This window comes from Vipera berus, assembly GCF_964194415.1.
Source record: "Vipera berus genome assembly, chromosome: 7".
Classification (NCBI taxonomy): Eukaryota; Metazoa; Chordata; class Lepidosauria; order Squamata; family Viperidae; genus Vipera; species Vipera berus.
In genome coordinates, this window is record NC_138209.1 from 8,349,819 (window position 1) to 8,371,614 (window position 21,796).

The 21,796-nt window shown below is 43.1% G+C and overlaps 1 protein-coding gene across 2 annotated transcripts; it reads left to right on the top strand.

Moving 5' to 3' along the window:
- Window positions 1-8,431: 8,431 nt before the first annotated feature.
- On the top strand, window positions 8,432-21,483 carry CCNG2 (cyclin G2). 2 transcript variants are annotated; one of them, XM_081332930.1, is made up of 8 exons: window positions 8,432-8,733; window positions 12,332-12,460; window positions 14,024-14,161; window positions 15,031-15,281; window positions 15,888-15,966; window positions 16,055-16,153; window positions 17,003-17,208; window positions 19,838-21,483. In XM_081332930.1, exons 2-8 carry the CDS (start codon window positions 12,332-12,334, stop codon window positions 19,974-19,976), a joined length of 1,041 nt encoding a protein of 346 aa, XP_081189056.1. In that variant the 5' UTR covers window positions 8,432-8,733; the 3' UTR covers window positions 19,977-21,483. The 2 variants fall into 2 exon arrangements, with proteins under 2 accessions (XP_081189056.1, XP_081189057.1); XM_081332931.1 differs by having other exon boundaries at window positions 12,338-12,460.
- Window positions 21,484-21,796: the final 313 nt, after the last annotated feature.

Consider the following 21,796-nt stretch of genomic DNA (forward strand, 5'->3'; position numbering starts at 1 on the left):
CTCTCCTCTCAAGGTCAATCTCCGTTGGCCCTGCCTTCTCTGCCGATTCGTCCTGCTGCAAAGAGGATGGACCTATGCAACTGATACACTCCAGGCAGTGGTGGGATTCAAACATGTGAACAACCGGGTCTCTGTGTGGATGCCGCTTCCGGAAGTCCATTCTGGGCCTGGGCAACAAAAAATTAGCTACCGGTTCTGTCGAAGTGGTGCGAACCGGCTGAATCCCACCAGGTGGCTCCAGGTGACTGATGGACCCATTATGGCTCCAGAGGAAGCTTAGTGAGATAAGATGGCCCTCAAGGTTTGATACAACAGTCCAACCAAGATCTGGAAGGAGAGGACGGTGGGAGGTTTGGATCAGATTGCCCTCAGATGGCCCGTCTTTTTCGATGGATCCTGAAACTCCCCTTGCTTTACTGAGAAACTGAGGGAGATGAAGTGGTTGAAGAAATGTCCAGAGCACTGCTGGAGGACGATGGAGAATGAACTCAGCAAGCATGAGGTAGAGCCACACGGGTTGCCACTAAACACGCTCGTATTTTTCCAACTTTATTGCAAGGGCACAGGGCCCTCCTGAGAAGGACATATTATTTTCATCTTCTTTCGGTTATTATATAAACCGAAAGAGACCTCGGAGGGGTATTATGTTATATTATGGTTGTTTGCAGCCAGCCGGATATTTAGACTGGATTTTTTATTATTATTATTATTATTATTATTATTATTATTATTATTATTATTATTATTATTATTATTATTATTATTATTATTATTATTATTATTATTATTATTATTATTATTATTATTATTTTATATTATTACGTTGTTTTTAATCCTCATGTTCTTTTTGTACATTGCTCTGAGCTGTTGAGACTAGAACAGCGTGGACATTTCAGTAAGAAATACAATTAAAACAAGTCAAGATATACCAATATTTGTATCACCTGGGGAACAGGTTCCTTGAAAAACCCCAGATTCATCGGAAAACAAGAAGCCTGGAGCTGTTCCTTTATTTGTAAGCAAAGGCCCAGAGATAAAGGTCTGGGTACTTTTAAAGCTCTGGAAGATTTATTACAGAAAAGATTTAATAGGTTGAAGAAACCTGTTACTGTTTAGTCCGGGTTTTTTTTAATGTTTACGGCAACAGGTTAAGACAGCTAATTTTTTTCCTCCCAGCAAGATCCTTATGCCCCAGAAAAGGCTAAACAAATAGAAATTCCTTGAAGGTAGGGATTCCCCCCCCCAAGGCGGAATACGGTCAGGAACTTCCTTGCTGTTTCCCTGTCAAAGTTATTGCTTCAAAACAGGAAACACTGAAGGCAGAATCCTTAAAAACAGGGGAGATGGGTCTCTGCCCTCCCAAATGATAGAGCTGCTATAACACTGTGACCTTGAAACTCAGGCACCCGAAGTTCATGTGGAACTGAAGACCTATTCCCTGAATTTGGGTGAGAAAGACACTTTCACCTGTGGAAAGGGGCATTTTTGCCCTCCCCAAAATACAAGTCACAAAGTAATTCAAGCAAAGCAAAAAGTATTTATTAGGCCTAGTCAAGTCTTTTTTAGAGGATACAGAAACAGTGAATGTAGTATGTCAGAAAGCAAGTGGTCAAACAATAAGGCATTGATCACATGTGAAACTTGAACAATAGAAAACATTGATTTTAGATAACGCTAGACAACCTATGACCTGCTGCGTCATCATTTCGGAAATATTTCCTTATCTAAACAGAGGAAAGAATGACCTAAGGGCGGGCAAAAAAAAGCTGTGGCAACAGGAGTGTCACCCAACTTTCTGCCAGTTCCCCCCCCCCCCAGGTTTCCTTGTGGGGATCTGACCAGGAGCATCAGAAGTCTTCCTTCCTTCCCTTCCCAGCAGGCAAATAAGTAGCTGCTGGGTGGCAGAAGGAACGAGGGATTGCAAGACTGCCTGGGAAACTGTCACAGAATGTTGAAAACGAAGATCACGTGACCGCAGCAGCAATGCAGCAGCAGACAGTAGCACCGAAGTAGCCATAAATTTCATTCTCTCAGAAGTCATGGTGTTTGCTCAAAATCCAGGCACTCTGACTTTGGTGTGGAGCTGATCAGAATTTGACCCCTGAACTTGAGAGAGGCATTTTTTACCTTTGCAAAGGGGTTTCTTTGCCCGCCTGAAAATACTAATCTCCAAGTAATTCAGACAAAGCGAAAAACATTAGAGCAGAGTCAAATCTTTTCTATAGGGTACAGAAACAAATGATACATACATTTGGTATATTTGATGCATCAGAAAGCAAGCAATCCAAACAACAAAGGACACAGATTACATGCGAGTCTTTAAAAAAGAAAAAAGAAAACATTGATTCTAGGTAAAGTAAGGTAAGGTAAAGGTTCCCCCGCACATGCGTGCTAGTCGTTTCCAACTCTAGGGGCCGGTGCTCATCTCCGTTTCAAAGCCGAAGAGCCAGCGCTTGTCCGAGGACGTCTCCGTGGTCATGTGGCCGGCATGACTAGACGCCAAAGGCGCACGGAGCGCTGTTTAACATTGCACAAATGGCAAATGTATAGGTTACATTACTCTTCCCCAAATGGGTTTGTATCGTTCTTAAAACTTGGGTGGTCAAGGACTCTCGGAATATAGTCTGTGTGGATTAGTGCAAAAAAGAAACAGGATCTTACATACAGAAAAAAATGGCCTTGGCTAAGAAAAAGTTAGAAAACAGGCCAACACTGCCATGGTAAAAATGATAACATCATCGTTTAAAATGAATGAATGAATGAACCTTTATTGTCAAAGTACAACCATGTATACATTGAGATTGGCTGAGCCTCCCTTCGTGCTCCCCGCCCCCAACTCACAGTGGCAACAAACCCTCCATCTTATTACACCATGTGAGCTAATTGCACAACACACCGGCCTCACAAGTCAATCATACATAAAGCTTATAAAATTATTTCCCGTTCAAGAGCCTAACAGCCCATGGATAAAAGCTGTTCTTCAGCCTGTTAGTACGACTGGCTATATCTCCTATATCTCCTACCCGATTGTAGGAGAGTAAAAAATGCTAATAATGAAGACTAAAATTCCATGTAACAATTGGTTCTGGATTTCAGACACTTTCTGTAAGTTATCCCATTTTAGGTACCCAGATTCAGTAACTGTTGCCCTGTCATGCATCATTTTACCAGTTAAAAGTTATGTTAAGAGTTTTACTAGCAGCTTAGTAGCCATTATGGCAGATTCCCCTAAAGCTACTTACCATCCAGTTGTGACATTAGGACTGCTGCAACGCTCTCAGGATCAATCACCCTTACAACTGATCACAAGGGTGCTTCAGCACCTCAACTATCTCTCTCTCCCCCCCACCCACCCCGTCGTCCCCCTCATTCCCTACAGGCCTTGGGCCTGTTTCCATCCCACCAGGTGCCACACCCTCCTCCTCACTTTACTTTTGAAGATTTCCAGAGCTTGGCTTAAGGAAGCAGAATGGGTCACTTCGTTGTGCAGCTACATGGTGTAATTCCAAAACCGGATGCCTCTCTCTGAGTGGCTGCACTGAATTGAGATTGCTTGGGAAATTATGGTTACTTCTGGATTTGTGCCATGCAGCTGTGCAATAAAGCAATCTGTTCTGCTTCCCTAATAATGCACTCTGCATACTCATCTGATAAGATTTAGACTAGAGATCTTCAAAATATAGGTGGACTGAGGAGCACATGACATGGACTTGGTAATTTGTTCCTTTATGTTTTACTTTGTGTTTTCATAATCATAATAGTAAAGTTGGAAGGGATCTTGGAGGTCAATCCCCTGCTCAGGCAGGAAACCCTATACCATTTCAGACAAATGGCTGTCCAGTCTCTTCTTAAAAACTTCCAGTGTTGGAGCATTTACAGCTTCTGGTGGCAGGTTGTTCCACTGATTAATTGTTCTGTCAGGAAGTTTCTCCTTAATTCTAGGTTGCTTCTCTCCTTGATTAGTTTCCATCCACTGCTTCTTGTCCTGCCTTCGGGCGCTTTGGAGAATAGCTTGGCTCCCTCTTCTTTGTGGCAGCCCCTGAGATACTGGAACGCTGCTATCATGTCCCCCCTCGTCCTTCTCTTCATTAAACTAGTCATACCCATATGTTTTAGCCTCCAGACCCCTAATCATCTTTGTTGCTCTTCTCTGTACTCTTTCTAGAGTCTCAACATCTTTTTTACATCGTGGTGACCAAAACTGGATGCAGTATTCCAGGTGTGGCCTTACCAAGGCATTGTAAAGTGGTATTAGTACTTCACGTGATCTTGATTCTATCCCTCTGTTAATGCAGCCTAGCACTGTGTTGGCTTTTTTGGCAGCTGCAGCACACTGCTGGCTCATATTTAAGTGATTGTCCACTAGGACTCCGAGATCCCTCTCACAGTTACTAATATTGAGCAAGGTACCCCCTATACTATACCTGTACATTTGGTTTTTCTTGCCTAAATGTAGAACCTTACTTTTTTCACCATTGAATTTCATTTTGTTAGATAGCGTCCAGTGTTCAAGTCTGTCCAGATCCTCCTGTATCTTAAGCCTGTCTTCTGGAGTGTTGGCTATTCCTGCCAGCTTGGTTTCGTCTGCAAATTTGATGAGTTCCCCATCTATCCCCTCATCCAAATCGTTGATGAAGATGTTGAAGAGCACTGGGCCCAGAACTGAGCCCTGGGGCACCCCACTACACACTTCCTTCCACGTAGATGCAGTTCCATTGAGGACCACACGCTGAGTACGGCCTGTTAGCCAGCTACGAATCCATCTGGTGGTGATGTTATCTAACCCACATTTTTCTATCTTATCAAGTAGTAGGTTGTGATCTACTTTATCAAATGCCTTACTGAAGTCCAAGTAAATTATATCCACAGCATTCCTCTGGTCCACTAATTTTGTCACTTGGTCAAAGAATGTAATAAGATTTGTCTGGCATGATCTGTTTTTGACAAACCCATGTTGACTTTTAGTGATGACTTTGTTTGCCTCTAGATGCTCACTGATTTGTTGTTTGATTATCTTTTCCAGAATCTTCCCACGTATTGAGGTCAGGCTGATAGGTCTGTAATTTCCTGGATCCATTTTTTCCCCTTTTTTGAAGATGGGAACTACATCAGCTCTTTTCCAGTTCTCTGGTAGTTCCCCAGTGCTCCAGCATCTTTGAAAAATATGGTTCAGTGGTTCTGAGATCAAATCCGCCAGTTCCTTGAGAACCTTGGGGTGTAATCCATCTGGGCCTGGTGATTTGAACTCATCTAGGCTGGACAGGTGCTCACTTACCATTTTCTTGCCTATCTTAACTTGTGTTTTTATTCTGTTTTTTAGGGCACTATTTTTGATAGGTTGGACTGTTTTTTTCCCTTTGTGTAAAGACAGATTTTTAAACATAGTTACTTTATATTTTGATTTGACTTACTTTTCTTTCTTTTAAAATGGCGATAAGGTTTGATAAAACCATTAGACTGGAATGTAGGACAATTTCTTGTCCTGTGGTTGTATGGATTGATTAGGTAGCTTCTAACATCCCTAAACTGAAAAGATAAGTTACAGAAGGATGGCTGGATATTATCTCCTGATAAGAAAAAGTTTCTTAGTGTCAACTGGCATTTGGTTATCTAATTTCCAACAATCTTTGTGGTTGATTTACTGTGCAAAGGAGGGGTTACTTTCATCTTATCCAACCAACTTTTCCTCTTTCATTTTTATTTTGTTATGTTAACTATAAAAGGGGATGTAAGCTAAAGGATCGGGGTTCCCTCTTTGAATGAGAGGAATCCTATTTGTCTGAATATTCTGATAAACTGTAGTAAAATGTTCTTCCTGTCTCCGTCTCTCTCATTGGAAAATATGCATGCCAAGGCATGAGCCTGAAAGAGAGCCATATTTGGCCCTCAATTGACAGATGCTGGGGGTAGTGAGGACTAAGCCTTGCAGAGACATAGCAGGGGAAGCTTGCAGGGAAATGAGGAAGGCAGGTCTAAAGGCTATGGCGACCCTGAGAGGCAAGAAGCAGAGTTAACAACAAGGTGTTGTTGCTGTATGGCACGGGTGTCAAACTTGCCACGTCAAGTGACATGTCACATTATCACGATTCTTTTTGCATTGCCGGCAATGGGGCAGGTGTGGCTTCGGTATGATGAAACCAGCTCGCGGGCCAGCAGTTTGACACCCCTGCTGCATTGAGACCCAGGACAGGCAGGCCTGGGTCTGCTCTGGGCTTCCCAAGGCCTTCCCATCTGAAGCACCCCTTGGTTTGCTTAATATACACCCCCCCTTTATTTTACGTCCAGATCAGGGAAAGCAGGGGATGGGGGTCATTAAGCAAGGCCATCTCACTTAACAGCCATCACTACTAGCAACCTTAATGGGCAGGCTCCATTATGATCGTAAGTTGAGGACTCCCTGTATATTTTTGGCCAAATAAAAAGTCCATCCTATCTGGCAACCAATACAGATTCCACAAGTGTGAAAGTTATGGATTATGTCACCCTTTATACCCCGGTCGACTTTGTATCTTTGCAAAAGCTACTTAAGACTTTCAGAATATATTCCCCATTATTTAGTTTATGAATAGACTACTTCTACGTATAAAAAAAACTTTTTGTTAAAAGGAAGAAATGGTTTCCCAATCTTCCAAAGAAGATATGGATGCCATGATAAAAGGCAAGCACTTTTATTAAAAGGCTAATAATTAAGCCTAAGACTTTATTAAAAGGCTAATAATTAAGCCTAAGACTGCCTGGAGGCGGTCTGGGTTTGGATGGGGAGAAACAGGCTTCGTCTCAACCCTGCCAAGACTGAGTGGCTGTACGTACCTGCATCTCGGGTTAACCAGTTTGTTCCATCATTAAGGATGGGGGGGGTGAGGTGTTACCCCCCCGTTGATAGGGCTCGCAACTTGGGTGTCCTCCTGGACTCACGGCTCAGCTTTGAAGATCATATAGGAGCCGTGACCAGGGGGGCTTTTGCCCAGGTTCGCCTGGTGCGCCAGTTGCGGCCCTATCTGGACCAAGATGCCCTACGCACAGTCACCCATGTGCTCGTGACCTCCCAGTTAGACTACTGCAACGCTCTGTACATGGGGCTGCCCTTGAGGACCACTCGGAGGCTTCAACTGGTGCAGAATGCGGCCGCGCGAGTTGTGAGGGGGGCTTCCCGATACTCCCATGTAACACCTCTGCTCCGCGAGCTGCATTGGCTTCCAGTTGCCTTCCGAGTGAGATTCAAGGTGCTGGTGATGACCTATAAAGCCCTAAATGGCTTGGGTCCAGATTATCTGAGGGAACACCTGCTGCCGGCATCAACTTCCCATTGTCCTGTGCGCTCCCACAGGGAGGGCCGCCTTAGGGTACCGCCGGTGAAGGATAGGACTGCCGGCGGGTGACTCCCAAAGAAAGGGCCTTCTCTGTGGGCGCGCCTGCCCTCTGGAACCAACTTCCGATGGAACTTAGGACTACCTCCGACCTCTGCTCATTCCGCCGGGACCTGAAAACTTGGCTCTTTGAGCTGTCGGGCCTAGACTGAGGGGTTTTAATGTTTTAATTTTTTAAATTTTGGGCTCTAAATTCAATTAATTGTTTTAATTAACTGTTTTAAATCTTCTAATTTTTGTATGGTATGATTTTAACCGCCCTGTAAACCGCCCTGAGTCCTACAGGAATAGGGCGGTATATAAATCAAAATAATAAATAAATAAAATAAATAAAAACCGAGGAGGAGCGAAAAAGTCCATCACAGAAATGACAGTTGAGCAACCGACGGGGAAGCCCCACCCTGTGCGACGTTGCTGTAAAATAACAGAGGAGGGTGTGTGTGTGGGGGGGGAAATAAAGAGTAAATCCCATTGGCCGAGAACAGAGCTTGGCGTCACCGTCAGCCAATAAGCACCAAGTGCTTTGAACGGCAAAACAACCGAGACCAGGGTTGTCTGGATAGGGCAGAGCCGCTTCTATCCAATCGGCGCTCGCCTACCGCTTGGCCAATCAGAGAGCAGGCATTTGGGCGGACTTTTCAAACCGAGTAGTTCGGCTTAATCTTGTCCCTTTAAAAGGAGTGAAACGACCAAGTAGTAGCGTGTCCTTCCGCTCCCCTTGTCCCCAGGAGAAGCTCAGAGGAACTCCCCGACCTCCGCAAAAGCCTTCCCTGGTGGAGGAGAAATGGCTAATCAATATCCCACTGCGGAAACTAAGGAGGAAAAAGAGACCCTTTTCTAGTTTTTTTTTCCATTTTTAAACCTTTGAATTCCCTCTCCTTTTTTTTGAGCGGGGGGGGGCGTGTGTGTGGAAAGGAGCGTCCCATCACTGGGACGTAGATCCCTCCGCCTTAAAAAAAAATGGAGGAGGAAAGGAGAGCAAAACAAAAGCGGAGGGTCACGTGACGGAGGCGGAGCCGCCGGGGCGGGCGGACTCCATTTTGAAGCGGCGGCTCTGAGGCGATTCTGGCTGCCTCTCTCAGTGCGGCGTCGCGGGGGCCTGAGGGAAGAGCCATGGTGCAGCTCGGACGCTGAAATCCCGGCGGGGGAAGATCTGGGCCTGGAAGGCGGAGCGGGCGGCGGGGAAGGAAGGGGGCTGAATGCGGGCCGGCTGGGTCGGTAGCGACGAGGCGCTGCCGCTGCGGCTCTGCTGGTCGTTGCTGCGGCAGCGGCGGGGATCGGTCGCTTCCCTTCGCTTCAGCCCCCGATCTGCCTCCGCCGGCCCTTCCGACCTCGGAGAAGGGAGAGCCGCCGCCGCCGCGGGGAGGTAAGTCCGACCTAGCGCGGAGAAAAACCCGCCCGGGGACGGGATGAGATAGGCAAAGAGCCCTCTTCAGAGACACAAATAATAATAATAACATTATTATTATTATTATTATTATTATTATTATTATTATTATTATTATTATTATTTATTATTATTATTATTATTATTATTATTTATTATTATTTATTATTATTTATTATTATTATTATTATTATTACCGCCCTGAGTCCTTAGGGAGAAGGGCGGTATACAAATCAAATAAATAAATAAATAAATTATGCTAAGCTTGTAAGCCGCCCTGAGTCTTCGGAGAAGGGCGGGATATAAATGGAATTAAAATAAATAAATAAAAATATTATTATTATTATTATTATTATTATTATTATTATTATTATTATTATTATTATTATTAATTATTGCAATCGATTAAAAAACGTCCCCTCTATTAAAAATAAACGGGGGAAGAAGGCAGCTTGTCAAGACTGGGACGTGTTTGTGTGTGTGGGTTGGTTTTTTTGAATGCAACAAAATTCGATTTTAAAGTAACGCCAAAGTTTTTATTCCGTTCTGTCAATTTATGGTGGAGGAGGGAAGGAGGGGGGGGGGGAAGAGCGGGTCTGTCTGCGCATGCGCGCGATCCCCTTTGTCGGGGGAGGCGGGGCTCCTCGAAGGGAGCGCCTTTCCACTGCTGGTGGGGGTGGGGAGGGGAGGGGGAGGGACCTCCCTTTGGAGATTAGGAAGAATAGAATAGAATAATAATTTTTGTGTTTTTTTTTTATTTTATTTTAATCCCATTTATATCCCGCCCTTCTCCGAAGACTCAGGGCGGCTTACAATTTAAGCACAAACCAACGTGCTTAATAATGTGGGATACTGCTAATAACACTGACTATAATAATATTGAATGCTAATATTCAAAGCCATTTCAGGATAGAATAACTTTTATTGTCACTTTAAATGCAGGCCAATCCGCCTGCGTTAAAAGGGAGATTTCTTTGCACACAGCTCCCAAAGGGTAACCGCCTCCAACATACACTGCATAAACATGGCCCAAAAAAATAAATAGATGTGCACATACCCACCTACGCCTACATATGTGGATCAGAGAACCCAGGCTAGTTTGGATGTATACGTGTAGACAGCGAGAAAAACCAATCTTGTGAGTTTACCCCGAGGGATGGCATAGGGAACAAAGCTGCCAGTCCTGCTGGCAATGCTTTGTAACCTCCTCCCAGAGCTTTGTTTAATGGCGGAAGGGGCATCTGTGGGTCCCTCCCCCTCTTCTTTGGACCATGGATCCTTTGAAAACAGTGGGAGGGGGGCTTCCCTCCCCCTTGTAAAGCAGGCAGTGTATTGAAAGCTGGGGACAACCTGGATGTAAACAAACCACACACACACAAACACACACACCCAACTACTCAAAAAAGGGAAGAGGGGAAAAAAATCTGACCTGGATGTAAACAAACCACACAGACACACACACACACAGAGACACACACACACACAGACACACAAACACCCAACTACCCAAAAAAGGGAAGAGGGGGGGAAAAACCCGCTCAGTTTGCATTGCAGGTAGTCCTCGACTTAACGACAATTCCTTTAGTGACTGTTCGAAGCCACAAGGGCACTGACAAAAGTTTTTCCCACTTAACGACCGCTGTCCGATCCTTTTGGTCACGTGATCAAAATTCAGACACTGGGTAACTGACTCCTATTTACATGAAGGTTGCGGGGTGTGTGTGTGTGTGTCTGAGATCATGTGATCGATCCCATTTTGAATTGAATTGAATTTATTAAATTTATATGCCGCCCTTCTCCCTAAGGCCTTGTCCAGCTTGGTGATTGGTCGGGCCTGTTGGATAAGATGGGAGGGGGGGGGCATTGTTTGATGCCTGGGATGGGTGTGAGATTGCGGAAGGCTGATCTAGGGAGACAGACTGCCAGATGCGGAAGGCTGATCTAGGGAGACAGACTGCCAGATGGCTCTTGGGGTATTGTTTAGCCTCAGGGGGGCGGGACTTCATTCTAATGGGCTGAGTTTTGCATTGATTTCCAATGACAGGGAAGGGGAGGCATTAGAAGCAATGAGACTGCCCTGGAGACAATCCAAGGTAAGGAAGGGAGAGAAAAAAAAAGGCTATGGCAGAGACTTATTTATGTATGCAGTTAGGAAGAGTTGAATTGGTGTGAACACAGTAACGTGGGTAAATAAACAAACATTTTGGGAACATAGTGGAGAGGGGAAGACTGATCGGGGAGAGGATTTAGAGATTAGACACCCACCCCCCTGGAATGAGAAAAAGGAAAGGAAAATGTAAACAGGGGTTACGGTTGGTCAGTTGAGGGAACTAGAACTAAAGTTGAGGTATTTATTGAAAAGAGAGTATTAGATTATTCTGGCAGCCCTGATACAAAGGAAGTATGTTTTGGGAGGTTGGGTATTTGGGAGGGGGAAAGCAAAGTTAAAAAAAAAAAGCATTTTATCTTCAGAAATTGTAAGGGTATCTGGTTAGGAGTCCTTTGTGTTAACCTGGATTGTTTATAATATGATCCCTCGCATCGATCGCCTCCCCTTTGTTTTGAGTTCAAATTGTTTTTTGTCCTGTTCCCTGTGGGGAGAAGAAAAAAAAAACACCTGTAGGCCTTGCCTTTTGTTTATACAGTATCTGTGTTCAAGGTTGTTGTTAGGACAAAGTGGAAACAAACTGCATTTATAACTCCAACTGAAAACTGTGTTTATCTTTGTGCGTGAGAAAGAGACTGATTGAGACACCGCTGGAAATGTTTTAAGACTATTCCAGGCTGCCCCATATCTTAGTAAAAGTCAGGTGGGTAGACACTGAAATATGTGGGCCCTTAAACCTGAGGAGAGGCTCTTAAAATGCTAACCAGAAACCATGCCTATCTGCTGAAAACTGAGCTCTCTTTATTTGGTGTACAATAAGCGTACAAGAACTCGGGAATCTCTGTATTCTTTTGTCGCCCTCTACAGCTACTCACGAGTTATTGTCTTGGTGTGTACGTGACAAAGCTCTACCGTGCTCCCCCCCCCTCCCTCAACATCCTCTTTGTTAACTTATGTGGTGAAAGGTGGGGGAAATGGAAGCTTTTCCTAGTCCTTTAAGTAAGAGGGAACATTGGGTTTTGTGCCTTACCCTTCCTCTCCTTTTTCCCATGGGATGGTTTTATTACTTGAAAAAAGCAGTTTGGACAGAGGGGAGGTTTGGAGAAATGGTGAATTCAGGATGCTAAAGGAATATGCCCCTGCCTTTGACTTCCAGGCTCCCTTCGGGTAAGAATTCTAGTGACTTGGAAATCGTATATCTACCACTGGGCATTTAGCATTGCAGTTCCATGATTCTAGCATAAGTCTCGTTGAAGCAGAAGCAGACTTCCAACCAGCGTGGAGATTTGTCCGATTGATTTTTCGCACTTGTAACACCTCCCGATTCCACAGTGACTTTGGGAGGCACCGCAGATGGACCAAAAGTAGACGTTCCTCTTAACTAACCCCATCTCAGGAAAACCAGTGAGGTGGTCCGTGTACTTAGCGCCCACCCACCCCTCCCTGAAAACTTTATTTTCTTTTTCCTAGATGAAGAATATCGAAGCCAAAGAACAGATGAGCAGCTGGCTCTTCAAACAGCTTAAACTCCATTTGGATCAGGAATGGAAATACCAACCCAGGGGAAAAGGGCTGAGTCTGATTGAGTGCACTACTGAGGTGAGGAGATCGGAGTCTGCCATTTGGGTGTGATGAAGAAACTCAGCTGATATGACCTGTTTCTGGAGGAAGTGGCCAGGAGCAGTGGGGGAGGGTCTTAATGCAGTCAGAGCAGGAAGCTGTGGGTGTTAATAATTTGTGTAGAGCAGTTTGCTTTCTTTCTATAAAATAGATCTATTCAAATGTCCTAATTCAGCATAATAAACTAGGGCTTATTCTACCAGTATAAGTGCTGGATATTGGCTTCCCACCTTTTACAGTGGATGTTTAAGCAGATTGTCGCCACCCTTGATTTTTAAAGCTATTGGAGCATTGCTTCCCAAATGATTTTACTGAAAATCATTTGGCAGGGATCGGACTGTACGTAGCTGAAACTGCATATTTGTCCAGAGATAGTTGCAGATAATGATGCTTCCTCTGAGAGAGCGGTGCCTGCCAAATTAAAAATGGGCATTGCTCTTCATAAGACTAGCCAAGTTATTGAATGAAGCAACCCTTGTTTCTGAAAGAAGCAACGATAAGGTTCTTCCCAGGAAATGTACTTTGAAAAGGTCATTTACACTTATAGGTGACTTATAACCATTCATTTAGTGACTGTCCAGAGTTACAACAGCACTGGGGGAAAAAAGTGACTTAGGACCATTTTTTGCACTTATAACCATTGCGGCATCCCCGTGGTCACATGATCAAAGTTTGGGCACTTGGCAACTGGCATGTCTTTATGATGGTTGCACTGTCCTGGGGTCATGTGATCACCATTTGTAGTCTTCCCAGCCAGCTTCCAACAAGCAAAGAAGCCAGATTTATTTATTTATTTATTCGGTTTATATACCGCCCTACTCCCAAAGGACTCAGGGTGGTTTACAAGGCAAAATTTAAAAACAATACAATATAAAATTTAAATTAAATTAAGTCTAGCCGCAAAAATTAAAATCACAATTTAAAAACATTAAACCCCTCAGTCCAGACCAGATAGCTCAAAGAGCCAGGTTTTTAGGTCCCGGCGAAATGAACGAAGGTCGGGGGCAGTCCAGAGTTCCGTTGGCAGTTGATTCCATAGGGCAGGCGCGCCCACAGAGAACGCCCTCCCCCTGGGGATCGGCCATCGGCAATCCTTGACCGGTGGTACCCTGAGGAGGCCCTCCCTGTGGGAGCGCACAGGACGATGGGAAATTGATGCTGGCAGCAGGTGCTCCCTTAGATAATCCGGGCCCATGCCATTTAGGGCTTTATAGGTCATCACCAGCACCTTGAATCTCACCCGGATTTGTTTAATGACCACAAATTGCTTAATAACCGTTGTTTAAAAAAGGTCATAAAGTGAGGTGCAATGGCTGCCTTGCTTAGCCATGGAAATTTTGGGCTGAATTGTGGTCGTAAGTCGAGAACCTCCCATATTGAAATAGAATTGGTTCTGACCCCTTGCCATCTGAGTTACGTCTCGGATCCTGCTGTCAAGTAACTGACCCTCGCTGGTTCATCAGAATATATAGCTCATGCGATTGTAAGCCTTTGATGCAGAGTTCTGCAAGAAGCATTAAGACGTTGCTTGACTTGTTACAGAATGAAAACACCGTATGCCCAAGACTGAGGAACGCAAAAGTGGAAGATCTCTGGAGTTTGGTCAGCTTCTTTGGATTTGCCACAGAAACCTTTGTCCTGGCTGTCAACATCCTTGACAGGTTTTTGGCGCTCATGAAGGTATTTGGAGGAAAAGAATTGCCATATCCTAGTTTGCAGAGTTTTATATTAAGTAGACAGATAAACAGCCTTTACTATTTGTTCTGGACTTAAGGTAATCTAGTTCCTCTCTAAGCAGTTAGGCTAATATGTAACTATTCAGAATATGTTACATATTAAAAGCGTGTCATATTTAAAATGTACTTTCGTGTTTTCCTTTTTTTCCCTCTCTCTCTTTCTCTCTCCCTTCATTTTTCTTCAATCTGAACCCCAGTTACGGGCCACTTTTTTTATGGTGTCAGTTATATAAGAGAGCCTTGGTGGAGCAGTGGGCTAATGCCTCCTTAAGTAACACCAGCTGCCTGCAATTAGTGCAGGTTCGAGTCCCACCAGGCTCAAGGTTGACTCAGCCTTCCATCCTTCCGAGGTAGGTAAAATGAGGACCCAGATTGTTGGGGGCAATAAGCTGACTTTGTAATAATGCCGCTTGGGGCCCCCCGAAAGCCCTAATAAGCAGGCATATACATAGAATGAAGGCTATTGCTAAGCACATTGATTTGTGCTTCTTAGATTGTAAGCCGCCCTGAGTCTTCGGGGAAGGGCGGGATATAAATGGGATTAAAATAAATAAAAATAAATAAATAAATATATGTGCACCACATGTAAGGCCACGTGAGCACGTGCTGAAATTCTGGGAAATATTTGTTATTAGTGGAATGTTGAGCGGATTTAAGATGATCAGAGGCTTTCTCATTTAATACTTCTTGTCACTGTGACGAACTGAAATTGAAGCGGCCTGTTGACTGTGAAATAAGTAGACCTGCAATATTTTAAAACTTCAGCGCTGTTGAGTAGCTGGCTATTCATAAGGTGGTTTTCCTTTGACTTAGGTGAAACCTAAGCATTTATCCTGCATCGGAGTCTGTTGTTTCCAGCTGGCTGCTCAACAGGTGGAAGAGGAAGGCAGCATCCCGTCTCTTCATGATGTCATCCGAATTAGCCAATGCAAATGCACCGTTTCTGACCTGAAGCGGATGGAGAAAATAATATCAGAAAAACTGCACTTTGACTTCAAAGCAACTACTGCCTTAACTTTTTTGCACTTATACCATACTATTGTACTCTGCCATACCTCAGAAAGGTAATGTTTGGCCCAGTTCAATGCTTTCATTTCCAGTAAAAAATAATAATAATAATAATAATAATAATAATATAAAAAATTGAAACATGCAATACAGAGAGTCCTTGACTTATGACGGAGATTCCGATTTGTTAAGTCACGACGATCAGCACTTAGCACGTAAACTGCACACAGCTTCTTTTGCCACAGTCATTAAGCAAACACCGTGGTCATTAGAACTTTGAATCTTGACTCATAAGTCCCATTTTCAGGGTCCGTGGTAACTTCAAACCGTCACTAAGTGACTGGTTGTGAGTTGAGGACTGCCTGTATCCCTGTTAACACTCTTGATTTCTTTCTTTTCAATATTTGCTGTAGTTCAGATACTTGAATGGCTGACAGGTTTCTGTATGGTTCATGTACAATGAGATAAGTCAATCTGACTATAGACAGCTTGTGGCATTTTATTTGGAAAGCAAATGGATTCACTATGTATTCTCCGAGTTTAGATTTGCACACTGTACTGAGAGATGGTTTAGTAGGCTCTGATTTAATAATGTTGTGTAAGCTCAAGTCACAATGTAACAGGTGCATCCAGCAGTAATATTTCATTGTGACCCTTTGCAGGAAAGAGTTGTTGAATCTCGACAAACTGGAAGCACAACTGAAAGCTTGCAACTGCCGACTTGTTTTTTCAAAAGCAAAAGTAAGTTTGCAATAAACCACTCGCGATAACGAAAGTTGAGGTCAGTGACTCAGTTTCTGGGCTGAATGTATATTTTTGTCCCCCGCAGCCATCCATTTTGGCCCTGTGCCTTCTCTCTCTGGAAGTGCAAACTCTGAAATCCATTGAGTTGTTTGAGATTCTTCTGTGTGTTCAGAAGCACTCCAAGGTAAGATGGCAGCATTCATTACCTGAGGTCCAGCTATTCCGTTAAACCTTTTCAGGGGGAAAATAATAAGAGTTGATTCAAAAAGGTGCTTGTGTGTGTTTTTTTTTTAAAAACTGTATAAAGCAGAGGTCCCCAACCTTTTGGGCACCTGGGACCAGTTCCATGGAGAGAGGCTTTTCCACGGATTGGAGAGTGCGTGGTTTTGTGTGCTGCCTGCATTCCACGGATGGGGCTTTGCTTGTTTGTGCGGACTGGTTGCTGGCATGCCACAGCCCAGTACTGGTCCCCAGCCCAGGGGTTGGGGACCCCTGGTATAGAGGAAAACGTCCCTCCCATTTTGAAGGTAGATAATTTGGGAAGAAAATGCATCTTCCTGGAATATAGAATTCCTGGCCTCCTGTAAATGGAAGACAGGCCATGACTTTTTCCCCATTTACCTTGGAAAAGCAACCGCTCTGTTCTGTTAAAAGTTGCATCATCTCACATATATGTTATCTCCTCAACACGTCATTCAGACTGCATTTCTCCACGGTCTCATGCATGTGGGTTCTGTTAAAGCCAGTGAATTTTCTTGGGACAAAGGTGGTTTGAGTTCATAGAATCATATAGCGGGAAGGGACCTTGGAAGTCTAGCTTAACCCCCGGCACAAGACAGGAGGGTTGAAAAACTTCAGTAACGAAGCCCTCACGGTTACGTGTACCAGTTGATTTGCCTAAAGGCTGAGCTGTATGAATCTTACGTCGGATGTACGGAGCCGGGATTACACGCAATGGCAGCCGTGGTTAATTTGTGAAAGAACTTTAAAAAAAAAATACGTGATTTTTTTATTTTTATTTTTATTTTTTCAGATAAGCGACAGTGACTTACTGTATTGGAGAGAGCTGGTCTCAAAATGCTTAGCAGATTATGCTTCTCCCGCCTGCTGCAAGCCAGACCATAAGAAACTAGTCTGGATTGTTTCAAGGCGCACTGCCCAGAATCTTCAAAACAGCTACTACAGTGTTCCTGAGTTGCCCACAATCCCAGAGGCTGGATGCTTTGATGAAAGCGAGAGGTAGGTAAAGTCTGTTGGGCTTTCTCTTATTATTGGCTCTCCGTATGTAGTCAATACAAGTAACTTAAGCGTAACTTATTTTTCAATAATGTAAATGCAGGAAGGACAGATTGATGACCCCGTCGGCTAGCGTTTCCTGTGCTGGCATTTAGAAAAATAAAATTTTCTGTATTTAGGAGTAAAGGATACATTTGTCACCTCTAGGTTTTGATGGTTAAATAAGTGTTTCTGTGGCATTGACACGACTACGTTTAGAAAGACCTCATTTGGAAAAATAAGTAATGAGCATTTTTGATAACTGCTATTGGTCGGAATAAGCCAACTTTCCTCCATTTGATGCCTTTTAGAAGAGTTGGATTACATCTACTGCAGGGGTCTTCAAACGTGGCCCTTTTATGACTTGTGGACTTCAGCTCCCAGAATTCCTCAGCTAGGCATGCCTGGCCGAGGAATTCTGGGGGGTTGAAGTCCACAAGTCATAAAAGAGCCAAGTTTGAAGACCCCTGATCTACTGTATCTTGCTGGAGAAGAGGGGGGCGTATATTTAGAGAGGGCCTAGTAGAGTAAACTAGAATAAACTTATTTTTATTTTGAGAAGCTTTTTATTCCCATTGGAATAGATTGCCTTTTCCATCCTCTACGTCAGACATGTCAAACTCGTGGCGTCACATGACGTCGCACAACGTATCGGGTGCCGGCAATGGGGTGGGCACGGCTTCCAGATGATGCGTCCCAGGCCGGCAGTTTGACACTCCTGCTCTTATGTTTTCAACAGACTTCTCTGATTATTTAATGCTGCCTATGTACTTTGGCTTAAATCCCATGTTTGCACTGAGGTGTAGGTAATTGCGAGTTGGTTTTTCCACGGCCATGGCAGTTAGCTCTTTCACGGTTAACATGCTATCTTCCATTTCAACCCACCCCACCCCTGTGCTTTAACATACGATGGCATGCAGATTGGCAGAGGAGGAACTGATGTCTCTGGTTATCCAGTGAAGCCATCTCTCTTCAGATTCCTTTTTTGTCAGTGATAATGAGATGAGTAGTTAAGTACACAATTGTGGCTAATGAGACTAAGGATCACAGTGGGATAAGATGATTATGAGCACTGCTGAATTCGCACATCTCTTTCTTAACAGCAGTCGAACTTCGTTTGCTGCCTACAATCTAATGGAGTGGGCAGCCATCATTTAAATTGTACTATCTGATATTTCAAGGCATCGTATTTCAATTCTTACATTAAGTCTCCTTTGCATTGTGCTGATGATTACAACATGAAGATACCCGTGTTGTTTTCTTGGAAAAGCATGGAAATTGTTTGCCATCCTGTTCTTCCATGCTCTGGCTCTTCCTTGTCTGCCCGTCTGTCTACTTAATTCCAAAAGATGACTAGGGCTGGTACACTTTAAAGTGCACATAATTTTTGATACAAGCTGTTGCCTGGATGCATGTCTCCTATATACAGTGAACTCTCACAATTCCCTGTCAAACAGTGATTCACTACTCCTCCTACACTGGATTTGATCAAAGGCTTTTTGAAGACAAAGCTAAATATTACCTCGTACTACACCCTTTATCTGCTTAAGATACTATCTGGAGCGGTTCATTGTTTAGCAATAACTAATTTGGTAGCTAGATGTAGAAAATGAGTAGGTTTTTTTAATTTGCAGTTTTTAAGTTTTGGGTCGTCAAAATACACGTAACAAACATAAACTCAAGAAACTTATTATTATATTCCCGCCAAAGGTGAAAGAATGTTCCTCGAGCTTACAGCCTTACCAGCATCTCACTGAATATTCGAGGGAGATGGGTGGTTAAAAAATATGAAATACAAATAAAATATTAAGGAGGCCTCCCTGGGATTCTTCTGGAAGGTTGCCGCCATCAGTGTGCTCAATAACATAAGTGGCTGATTATCAGAACTGGTGTGACCTTTGCACTTAAAATTCGGAAGCTTGCAAAGCCAGTCCCTCACTGATTCAAATGCAATATATGGTTAGGTGCAGTTATATTTGCTAGAAAATTGAGTAATAAATTGATCTTAAAAAAATACTTTGGTAAGGAAAAAGGTACAGTTACTTGGCTGACTCAGAAGAGAATAATACGTGATGAATGCAGGCAGTCCTCGCCTTACGGCCACAATTGAGCCCAAAATTTTATGTTCCCAAGCGAGAAATTCGTTAAATGAGCTTTGGCCCATTTTACGACTTTTTCTTGCCATCTCTGTTAAGTGAATCGCTGCAGCTGTTAAATTAGCAACAACGGTTGTGAAGTGAATCTTGATTTCCCCAGAAGGTCGCAGAAGGGGATCACGTCTTACACACACACACACACACACACACACACACACACACACACACACACACACAGAGGACAGTGCATCTGTCATAAATATGAGTGGGTTGCCCGGTATCTGAATGTGAATCACATGACCGTGGAAATGCTGCGATGGTCGTAAGTGTGGAGGGGGGGAAAACAGTCATAAGCCCTGTTTTTTTCCCCAGTACCATTGTAACTTTGAAGCGAACTACTGTAAGTCGATGGCTACTGTACCATAATTGGTTGCTCTTTCCACACACCCCTTTCTTCATGATGGCTAATTAGTGTCGCTGTTTTCTTTTTTTTGCAGTGAGGACTCCTGTGAAGACATGAGCTGTGGAGAAGACAGCCTGAGCAGTTCCCCTCCCAGCGATGGCGAAGGCGCCTTCTTTTTTGACCTCCAGCCAAAATCAAAGTGGCAGGCTCTTTCCTTCGATTCCATGTGCTAGTCTGAGCTCTCCGATGCATCGTACTATTTGTAGGCAATAAGTCTCTAAACCAGCCCTCTCTCCCACCCGGGTGCCTTCCACGAGTGCAGGCTTCCACTCCCAGAATCCCCGCTCTAACTGTTGATAAAAATTCTGGGGGTCGAAACCGACGCGGCCAGAATGGGCTACTACGGGGTTGGGAAAAAGCTGATCTTAGCATTCCTTGTACTTTGGTACAAGATCTCATGGAGTACTCACAATACATATTGTGCTTTTTTTACCTTTGTGTTGATGGTAACGTCTGACGTGGGCACGAGGGATCAAATTGACCGTTTTGAGCCTTGTTCAGCGAGAAACGATCCACAGGAGCAGGGATCTGCCGCCAGCTGGGGTTGAATTCTCTGCTGAAAATAGGTTGAATCTTAGCGGTGTGACGTATTTGGTGGATTAAATGAAATCGCAGAAACGTATATGAATTTCTTATTCTTTCTTTTTTTAAAGATTTTAAATAATTTTTGTGTTATTCTTTTAAAGAAAGTATTCCTGGAGAAATACTTCGTTTCAGGAGACTTGTTTTAATCACAAAGGCTGTTTTTGGGTAAAAAATAAGCTGCTTTTTTTTTTAACGCAAAACCAATCCACATCGGTTCTGAAGCATATTTTAGTGCTAAAATTTCTAAAGGTGAGCTTTCAGATCCTCAAATTAGGAAATGAAATGTTTTGGGTTTTTTTAGAAAACCTTAGTGTTACTGTTAAAACAAAAACAAAAAAAATGATACTATTAAAATTAGAACGTACCGGATTTCAGTGTAAAGCTGATTTCATTATTTCTTTTACATTGTTATTAAGTAAATCTATATTCGTTAACTTTTGCATGCTTAAGTGAAAATGGTTAGTGGAAAGGCAATTGATTATGGAGACGTTTTGATAAATGTGAAGTTGATAAAATGGGTGTCATGACATTTAATTGCTAGCCTTCTCCCCCCCCCCCCCCCCCCGTTAAAGCACAGACTTAATGGTTGCTTTACTTTAGTTCCTTTAAATATATGCAAAGTAAGCAAAAGAAGTCATTTAGTCTGTAGTAATAATGTGAAAGCAAGGCTGTGGTTGAAAAGAAGCAGCAATAAAGTTACGATCCTTGCTTTGTGTGTTTTTTCCTGTGTAGCAGAAGTGAATGTTGATAACGTGCGGTGCGATCTGATTTTTTATAAAGAAAAAAAAAGTTTACAAAAATGTGTAAAAATGTAAATTAAAACCTGTAAAAAAAAACACCTTAAAAAAACAAAATAAGCTGAAAAATATTGTATTTTTTACAGTGTACTTTACTTTCTATATGTTGCATGTAGATATTAATTTATTATACCTTGTATATGATATAAATAATGTATATGGAAGGCCGGGGAGGGGGCGGGGTTGGTACTACCAGAATCTTGTCAGAATGTTTTTTGAAAACTATTTTTGCTCAGAAATATCTCAAGATTCTTTCTCTGCTTCTGTTCAATAAAACCAAATGCTTTTTTTTTTCCTATCTGAGTCTCTGATGATTTCGGTATAACAGGGCAGCTGGGACAAAATCAGAAACCAGAACACATTTTTTAAGGAAGTGGTCACAACTTCTAAGTAACGGAAAATTATAATGAGGATGTGAAGATAAAGTGAAAGTGAAGATAATATTACAAGAAAATGATAATGAACTTTATCCTAGGCTTCTAGAGAGATTTTCGACATCATCCTTGTCGATGTTTCCGCACAACATATAACCAGACTAGATGCGTTTAAAAAAGTAACCTGGTGGGAAACAAAGTGAAGGAGGGTGATTACAGTCAGAATTTCAGATCGGC